Source organism: Octopus sinensis, linkage group LG7 (assembly GCF_006345805.1).
Source record: "Octopus sinensis linkage group LG7, ASM634580v1, whole genome shotgun sequence".
Classification (NCBI taxonomy): domain Eukaryota; kingdom Metazoa; phylum Mollusca; class Cephalopoda; order Octopoda; family Octopodidae; genus Octopus; species Octopus sinensis.
In genome coordinates this window covers 7,376,494-7,387,471 of record NC_043003.1, presented here as the reverse complement: position 1 = coordinate 7,387,471, position 10,978 = coordinate 7,376,494, and the positions used below count along the sequence as shown (strand labels likewise).

The 10,978-nt window shown below is 35.5% G+C and overlaps 1 protein-coding gene across 3 annotated transcripts in view; it reads right to left on the bottom strand.

Annotated features, from left to right (window-relative positions):
* Window positions 1-486: 486 nt before the first annotated feature.
* The window catches only part of LOC115213977 (zinc transporter 1), a 51,030-nt gene continuing 40,538 nt past the window's right edge, over window positions 487-10,978 (bottom strand). For all 3 annotated transcript variants that reach the window (XM_036504483.1, XM_029782986.2, XM_036504484.1), the window contains exons 6-9: window positions 10,397-10,440; window positions 9,050-9,129; window positions 6,417-6,599; window positions 487-936 (exon numbers count right to left, since the gene is read on the bottom strand). In XM_036504483.1, the coding sequence (XP_036360376.1) occupies window positions 613-936; window positions 6,417-6,599; window positions 9,050-9,129; window positions 10,397-10,440 (631 nt within the window). In that variant the 3' untranslated portion in view covers window positions 487-612. The remainder of the gene's footprint in view (window positions 937-6,416; window positions 6,600-9,049; window positions 9,130-10,396; window positions 10,441-10,978) is intronic.

The window sequence follows — 10,978 nt, the reverse complement described above, 5'->3', positions numbered from 1 at the left end:
AAGTAGTAAAAAAAATATGGAAGAAAATTAAATTAGTCCCTTAATTAGATATCAATCTCATTTGGATGAGATCACCACATAGTGATTAAACATAAGATATATAGGGTTTATACATATATATACATACATGTGTGTATATGTATATATATATATATATGTATATATATATACACGCATACATACATATGTGTATGTATATATATAATGGTCATTTTCCACATATACTTATGGGCTCACCTCTTATATACACACACACATATATATATAGGAATATATGGCAGTCAATCTCTATACATACTAGATGCATATGCATGTGTATAGAGTGACTTGACATGTATGCATGTATCTATACATATATGGGTGTATATGTGTACATATGTATGTATGTATCTATGTGTATACATATACATACATATATCTATATATATATATATACACATGTGTATGTATCTATATGTATATATATATATATATATATATATATATTCATATACACATATACATATGTGGGCATGTGTGTGTGTGTGTGTGTGTATGTATATATATATGTGTGTATGTGTATGTATGTATATGTGATGTGTGTCCATATAAGTATTTTGCATAGTAACAAAGCTAAACTGTCCTTTTGAGGGAATCGGTCTGACTACTTCTTTTGTTTTCAAAGTCTGTTGAAGAATTCAAGCTAAAAGTTAATTCTGACCGAGTCTCATCTTTGTTGGTGTCATAAGCCACAACCAATTTTTTAGGGTCCACATTTTGTTCAATATTGTTGGGCAACTCTGTCAGGTTCCTATTGGAAGTACTTTGCTCATAATCAGTTTCATTTTGGTTCATCGATGAGGCGGATGGCGTTGTGGGGCAACAGGTGTCTGTGTAGCATTTTTTGTCTGGCCCACACTCCAAAGCACAGTCCCGACCAGGAATAATCTCTTCAAACTGTAAAAACAAAAAACAAAACACGATAAATAAATAAAAATAAAGGGCAAAAGAAAGAATGAAAAAAAGGACAAATATGTAAGCAGGTGAGAAACAGGAAAGTTTTAAAATTATTTCATTCTGCAGGTGTGGTTGTGTGGTAAGAAGCTTGCTTTCCAACCACATGGTTCCAGGTTCAATCCCACTACGTGGCACCTTGGCTCGACCAAAGTCTTGTCAGTGAATTTGGTAGACAGATACTGTAAGAAGCCAGTCATGCATGTGTGCGTGTATATATATATATATATACATATACATATTAGGAAGGGCACCTTTGGCGTTAGGAAGGGCATCCAGCCGTAGAAACACTGCCAGATTTGACTGGGCCTGATGAAGCCTTCTGGCTTCACAGACCCCAGTAGAACCGTCCAACCCATGCTAGCATGGAAAACGGACGCTAAATGAAATGATGATGATGATGATGATATATATATATATATATTAATATATCCAAGTGCGTGTCTTTGTGTTTGTCCTCCACTACCACTTGACAACCAGTGTTGGTTTGTTTATGTCCCCTAGTGGTTCAGCAAAAAAAAAAAAAAAACATGCATATGAGAGGAATGACCACTAGGTGGAATTTTTTCAGTATGTTAGGCCACTGGTTTAAATTGATATTAATCTAATTAATACCAATCTTTACCCTTATCATTTAAATATATATATATATATATTTTTATTCTTTTATTTGTTTCAGTCATTTGATTGTAGCCATGCTGGAGCACCGCCTTTAGTCAAACAAATCTTTGTAAGCCTAGTACTTATTCTATCAGTCTCTTTTGCCGAACCACTAAGTTGCAGGGACGTAAACACACCAACATCAGTTGTCACGCGATAGTGAGAGGACAAACACATACACACACACACATATACAATGGGCTTCTTTCAGTTTCTGTCTCCCAAATCACAAGTAGTAGAAGGCACTTGCCCAAGGTGTCACACAGTGGGACTGAACTCCGAGCCATGTGGTTGGTAAGCAAGCTTACATATATAAACCATCGTTATCATTTAATGTCCGTTTTCCATGCTGGCATTCACATGACACCCCCCCCTCACACACACACACATACATATACACACAATGGGTTCCTTTCAGTTTCCACCTAGCAAATCCACTTACAAGAATGGGATTGAACCTGAGACCACGTGGTCCAGAAGCAGAGGTCACAATCACAAAGCTATGACAACATTAATACGTGTACATCACATATATCAGAAAACACACACACACATATATATATATATATATATAGCATATATATATATATATATATAGCATATATATATATCTATAGCATATATTATATATATAGCTATTATAATAGCATATATATATATATATATAGCATATATATATATATATATAGCATATATATATATATATAGCATATATATATAGCATATATATATAGCATATCTAGCATATATATATATATATATATATATAGCATATTATATAGCATATATAGCATATATATTATATATATATATAGCATATATATATAGATATATAGCATATATATATATATATATATATATAGCATATATATATATATAGCATATATATATAGCATATATAGCATATATATATTATATAATAGCATATATATTATATATATATATATATATAGCATATATATATATAGCTATATATATATGCATATATATTATATATATAGCATATATATATATATATATATATAGCAATATATATATATAGCATATATATATATTATATATATAGCATATATATATATAGCATATATATATATAGCATATATATATATAGCATATATATATAATATAGCATATATATATATATATTATATATATAGCATATATATATATATAGCATATATATATATATATACTATATATAGCATATATATATATAGCATATATATATATATATATCATATATATATAGCATATATATATATATATATATATAGCAATATATATATATATATATAGCATATATATATATATATATATAAGCATATATATATATATATAATAGCATATATATATATATCTATATATATATATATATATATATATATAGCATATATATAATAGCATATATATATATATATATATATATAGCATATATATATATAGCATATATTATATATATAGTATATATAATACTATAGCATATATATATATATATAGCATATATATATATAGCATATATATTATAGGCATATTATATATATAGCATATATATATATATATATAGCATATATATATATATATAGCTATATATATATATATATAGCATATATATATATATATATATAGCATATAATATATAATAGCAATATATATATAATATATATATATATATTATATATAGCATATATAATATATATATATAAGCATATATATATATATATATATATATATATATATATATAGCATATCTTATATATATATAATAGCATATATTATATATATATATATCTATATAGCATATATATATATATAGCATATATATATATATATATATATATATATCGCATATATATATCTATAATAGCATATCTAATATATATAATATATATTATATAGCATATATATATATATATAGCATATATATATATATAGCATATATATATATATATATTATATATATATATATATATATATATAGCATATTATATATAATATATATATAGCATATATATATATATATATATATAGCATATATATATATATATAGCATATATTATATATATAGCATATATATATAATTAGCATATATATATATATATATAGCATATATTATATATATATATTATAGCATATATATATATATATATAGCATATATATATATATATATATATATATATAATATATATAGCATATATATATTATATATATTAGCATATATATAGATATATATATATATAAGATATATATATATATATATAGTATATAATATATATATATCTATATATAGATATATCACACACAACCAGCACGAGATAAAACCCACACCACACACTTATGATACAAACGTGCTGATAATAGGCACCCACCTGCCTGTTGTTCTACAGGCAAAGCTGAACGAGGGCCTTACTCTCCACTGACTCCATAAAATCGTGGGCCCCCAAATAAAAAAAAGACTATCTCTTAAATCCACAGTTTCCCTTTGTACTGGTGACACTAGACAACATCAAAGACAAGCGACCGCCACACTCGACAATGTCGCATTCATGGTGTACACAGAACTGCCAAAGAGTTACAAATGGACAACAATGGACACCAGAGACAGGATAAGAAAACTGAAAGCAAAGTGCATAAATATATACAGAACACAAACGTGTTTGTGCATGTGCATCCATGCGTGTGTGCGCATGTATGTGGGGGGGGGGGTTCAACAACAGCGTAGCGAAAAAATACATTAGCTCTTTATGAATGATACCAGTCATGCGTGGACCCTTAGGTGTGGCTGTGTGGTAAGAAGCTTGCCCTGGAACCACATGGTCCCATGTTCAGTCCCACTGCGTGGCACTTTGGGCAAGTGTCTTCTGCTATAACCTTGGGCCAACCAAAGCCTTGTGAGTGGATTTGGTGGAAGGAAACTGAAAGAATCCCATCACATGTATGTACGTGTGTGTCTGTGTTTGTGTCTGTGTACCAGGCCCTAAAGAATAGGTGCTGGGGTTGATTTATTCAACTAAAAATTCTTCAACGCAGTGCCCCAGCATGGCCACAGTTGGATTACTGAACAAGTAAAAGATATAAGACAAAAAATCCCAACCAGTAGCTAAGAGATAGGGCCAGTGTGGGCCACAGCCTGGCTCAGTGGCACTTCTATGATGGCAGCAATTTTGAGCCTAGTGTATAATCCTGTATAGGCCTATTTATTGGCCCTTCCCACTCATCCTCCAAGGACAGGGGGGGCAGGGTGTAAGAAACTCAAGCGCTGCCCGAATACCAAAACAGGCAAAAGAATAAGAGATAAAAAGAAGCTTGGCTCTCCCACCAAAACACAATGCTGGGATGAACACCATTAACAAGCCAAGAGGGGCAGCGACTGTAACATTTACTAAATCCACCCTTGCCCTCCATTCACTTGTAGTCACCACTAGAATCTTCAGGTGTACAAGTACTAAATCATTCAATGAAGAGAGTGTAGTATGTTTAGACTGTCACACTGCAATTCATGTAAGAGTGAGCAGCAATTTAGCACTCAGGTAGATAGTGGTATAACTGGAAAAACAGGTCTGTGAAGAGCACCTGGTCAGTTGGTTAAATATCTGTGAGCCATAAAAAAGCCTGTTTAATCAACGGTTATCTGGTGCTACAAAATAATATTAACAACCATACTTGTATGTACAAGCAATAAACAGGCTGCAACATACGAACAATGCATATTTTCACTGCAATTATAAATAACTTCTTAGAAACTCTCTTTTTCTGTCTCACCCACCGGCCTCTTTGCTACCGAGTTTAGACAACCTTAAAAACACACACACAAATAGCTGTGGATATAAGGGCATGAGTCATCACGGCACGGCTTATTTGGAGTTGTGTTTTATTTCCGCAAGACATTAAGGCTTCGCCACGACGTATTTGGTGTTGCTTTATTTCCGCAAGATATTGGACTTTGGGACGACGTATTTGGTGTTGTGTTTTATTTCCGCAGGATATTCGGCCTTGGGACGACATATTTGGTGTTGCTTTATTCCCACAAGGGAATATTGGGCTGAGATACACACCATTAACGTCAAGTAAAAAGGAGCAGTAGCTGTGACACATGCGCACAGATTGAGTTACATAAACAATGGTACAATTGTGAGACTGCCAAAAATGAATAATAAACCTTTGGCAGTGTAGACAGGCATACAAGGACAACTGAACACAGAGCCACACACACACATACATCATCATAATCATTGTTTAACATCCGCTTTCCATGCTAGCATGGGTTGGACGATTTCACTGAGGTCTGGCGAACCAGATGGCTGCACCAGGCTCCAATCTGATCTGGCAGAGTTTCTACAGCTGGATGCCCTTCCCAACACCAACCACTCCAAGAGTGTTGTAACACACATCATCATCATCGTTTAACATCCGTTTTCTGTGCTAGCACAGGTTGGATGGTTCGACCAGGGCTGCAGTCTGATCTGGCAGTGTTTCTACAGCTGGATGCCCTTCTTAACGCCAACCACCCCATGAGTGTAGTAGGTGCTTTTTATGTGCCACCGGGGGAGGCTGGCAGCGGCCACGATTGGTTGGTGCTTTTTACGTGTCAGTGGCACAGAAGCCAGTCAAGGCGGAGCTGGCATCGGCCACGTTCGAATGGTGCCTTTTACGTGCCACCGGCACAAAGAGTGCTGCAAAATATTTACAAACCTGTAACAGTAACCACTAAAAGTTTAAGTACAAGAAATAACAACAACAACAGGGGAAATAAAATGACACTTACTTCAACAAATTCAGGCTGGATGGTCGTCGAATGGATTCCTTCATTATGAAAGAGTTCTTTGATTTTAACGGCTACATGCATGTATTCTTCAATGTTCTGGCAACGGACGTGAGCAGATGCAATAATTCTGTTGCCTGCCAGTTGCCAGACATGGAACTCATGAACAGCAAGAACACCACTAATCTGGAAGCATTGGAACACAAGACATAAAGAACAATTAGAACCAAAAACATAAAATTTGTCTATTTTACGTGTACGTGTGTGTGTGCACGTGTACATCCACAGACGTTCACATCCTGCACGTTTCATATGAAAACCACTACAGCAATTTCAGCATATATTCTTTTCTACTTTAGGTACAAAGCCTGAAATTTTGGGGGAAGGGACCAGTCGATTAGATTGACCCTAGTATGCAACTAGTACTTAATTTATTGATCCTGAAAGGATGAAAGGTAAAGTCGACCTCGGCAGAATTTGAACTCAGAACGAAACGGCAAATGAAATACGTATTTCTTTACTACCCACAAGGGGCTAAACACAGAGAGGACAAACAAGGACAGACAAACAGATTAAGCTGATTATATCGACCCCAGTGCGTAACTGGTACTTATTTAATCGACCCCAAAAGGATGAAAGGCAAAGTTGACCTCGGCAGAATTTGAACTCAGAACATAGCGGCAGACGAAATACTGCTAATCATTTCTGCCGGCATGCTAACGATTCTGCCAGCTCGCCGCCTTAATTTCAGCATGTATTGACCATTACATTTGACTAGATTTCAGCCAATCAATGCTTAGCTAGACTTTGCTACTGGCTTGGTATTACCCAATATTATCTTCCAAGAAGCAGAAAAATACAATCCTCACAGTAGATTAAAACTGAGAATACTTAGAAATACCAACAACAGAGAAATTTATCTCAATATACCAGTGATAAAATAATTTGAGGAAATTCATTTTTATTATTTCATTTTTATATTTGCTTTGCAAGATTCTTGATGTGAACCCATGTGTTGAAACAAATTTTGTATCTTGGGAGGGTCATTATGCTAGTAAACACACACTAGTTCAGTTTCACTTCTTTAATCTTTGTCAATAGATTAATTATCTAATCAACTCATTAATTTTTTGATTAATCATTCAATCAATTAGGTTTGTCACAGTCCTTTCTTTGCTATTCATGCCCTCTTCAATGACATGCCCTCACTCCTCCAGGTCAGCTTCATGCCTGCCTGACTCTTCAATGTTAAACACACAATCAATGATACTAATGATGAATAATAGATAAGTGAAATACAGCCAGTGCATGTGTTATTATTGGCACAATGACCCTTCCAAAGCACAAAAAAAAATCTTTTTTATTAACCATGCACTTAAAAAACATCTCACAGATTAGAAGTCTTAACCTAAGCACATCAAAAGTAACTTTGCTATTTAAGTAGCTTGACCATCATCATCATCCTTGCCGTTTAACGTCCGCTTTCCATGCTGGCATGTGTTGGACAGTTTGACTGAGGGCTGGTAAGCCAGGAGGCTGCACCAGGCTCCAATCTGATCTGGCAGTGTTTCTACAACTGGATGCCCTTCCTAATGTCAACCACTCTAAGAGTGAAGTGGGCGCTTTGGTATATGCTACTGGCCCAAGGGCCAGTCAGGCAGTACTGGCATCGGTCACATTTGAATGGTGCTTTTTACATGCCACCGGCAAGGGGGCCAGTCAGGCGGTACTGACATTAGCCACATTTGAATGGTGCTTTTTATGTGCCACCGGCACGGGAGACAGTCAGGCGGCACTGGCAATGACCACACTCATTTGGAAAACTAAAACATAACTATTAGTCAACAATCACATATACCAACAATACCAAATTGTTCTGCAAAAGGCACAGGCATGGCTGTGTGGTTAAGAAGCTAATAGTGTAACCACATGATGTTCAAGTTCAATCCCCCTGCATGCCACCTTGGACAAGTGTCTTCTACTATAGCCTTGGGCCGACCAAAGCCATGTGAGTAAATTTGGTAGACGGAAACTGAAACAAGCCCATCGTATATATATATGTGTGTGTGTGTTTGTCACCCCACCCACACACACATTGCTTGACAACCGATGCTGGTGTGCTTATGAACCCGTAACTTAGCGGTTTGGCAAAAGAGACCGGTAGAATAAATACTAGGCTTACAAAGAATAAGTCCTAGGGTCGATTTGTTCAACTAAAGGCAGTGCTCCAGCATGGCCAAAGAACGCACACACACAAGTACTGGGATTGATTGTTCAGCTAAACCCTCCAAAGTAGTGCTCAAGCATGGCCATAATCCAATGGCTGAAATTAAAGTTAACACGTAAAAAAACAAAAAGAAACTGAGCATTTGATTGCTTAAAAATGCAAAGACATACTTAAAAAAAAAGAAAAAAACTTAAATTACATTTAATACAAAAAACAACAACCTAGTCTTTTATTGAAGGTTAAAAAACAGATTGACCTCTATCTAGAACATGTCCCTGCATGGATATAAAACTGACAGACACAAGCATTCTCATTATCCACAGACCAGGATTCCATTACTGTTCGCTGTCAGTAGCTGTCAGGTTGCAGATCAATAAAAGAAAAAGAAAAAGAAGAAAAAAAAACTCACCTTTTCTAATTTTTCTTTGATATCTTTCACCTGGATATGTGTTGGTACTGTCTGCAGAAGAATTAAACCAGATTCCCGCACTGAAATTACAAAGGACATCATTTAGAAAGTAGAAAAAGGAAAAAGTGACTGCATTCAGAGACAAAAAAAAAAAATGTCGAGAAATTATTTTGAATTTAACTTTCTGGTTGCAATATGTGTGTGCATACATGCTCATGCATATACAGGGTGCGGTGAATGAACTGTCGTCTAAATTATGCAAAAATTAAAATAACGCCGACATCTCATTTTGACATATATATTCACCAAAATTACATAAAAAATATCTTGAAATACCAAAGAGTAGATTTATTCAATAAAATTGCCATTGGCTTCAAGCACTGCCTTCAGATGACTTTGGAATCTTCTGTAACTCCTTGTTAAAGTTGGTGAATGCTGCCATAATCTTTGCCTTCAGTTCATCTTTGGTGTTACAATAAATTTTGTTGGTCACTTGTTCGACTGCATCCCACACATAATAATCAGGGGGGGGGGGGGGCTGAGGTTTGGGTAGTTAGGTGGCCAAATGTTAGGGGGTGATGTGGTTGCAGAAATTGTCTGACAGCCATGACTGGGTTTTCTGCTTGTGAGGCACGGAGCAGAGTCCTGTTGCCAGACACAGGGTCTTCAAGCAGCCACCCTCTTGACCCAGGACAGCACTACCTCTTCCAGGCACTTGATGTAGGCCTCCATGTTGAGTCTGAGGACATGTGGGAAGTTGAATGGAGGCATAAAGTTGCCATCACTAGTGATCACTCCAAACACCATGATATTGTACATTATTTAGATTATTTACATTTGTGGGATATTTGTCCTCATCTTGTTTGTTGTTAACATGTTTCGGCTGATATACCCTCCAGCCTTTATCAGGTGTCTTGGGGAAATTTCAAACCCGGGTTCTCATTCCTAAAATATTTTTCAATGTTATTATTATTCTTCAGGTCACTGCTTGGAATCGAACTCAGAATCTTGGGGTTAGCAGCCCGCACTCTTAACCACTATGCCATATGTCATATGTCCACAGGCGATGTTGGGGGGAGAAAAACACAAACACACACACACATATATATACATATATACAATGGGCTTCTTTCAGTTTCCATCTACCAAATGCACTCACAAGGCTTTGGTCGGCCCAAGGCTATAGTAGAAGACACTTGCCCAAGATGCCACGCAGTGAGACTGTACTCGGAACCATGAGGTTGGTAAGCAAGCAACTTACCACACAGCCACTTCTGCGCCTATAGTAGTAATAAATTTAGTTAAATGAAACAAAACAAAACAAAAAAAAATACACCAAATACTTACATAATGGTATTGTTGTGCTCAAAATAAGAAATACCATAGCTATACTGCAAGTAGAGATTAGATTCCATTAGATAAATTATTTAATTACAATTTTAGACAACTTCAATCACATAAACTCACTGAAACATACAAATCATAATTATCATCATTATTTAACATTTGTTATCCATGTTGGCATGGGTTGGACGGTTTGATGAAAAGGCGGTGAGCTGGCAGAAGCGTTAGCACGCCGGGCGAAATGCTTTGTGGTATTTCGTCTGCCGTTACGTTCTGGGTTCAAATTCCGCCGAGGTCGACTTTGCCTTTCATCCTTTCGGGGTCAATAAATTAAGTACCAGTTACGCACTGGGGTCGATGTAATCGACTTAATACCTATGTCTGTCCTTATTTGTCCCCTCTATGTTTAGCCCCTTGTGGGTAATGAAGAAATAGGTTTGATGAGGACTGGCAAACTGGAAGGCTGTACCAGGCTCCAGTCTGATTTGGCATGTTTTCTATGGCTGGATGCCCTTCCTAATGCCAACCACTCCGAGAGCGTAATGGGCATTTACGTGCCACCAGCATGGGTGCCATTTGCACGGC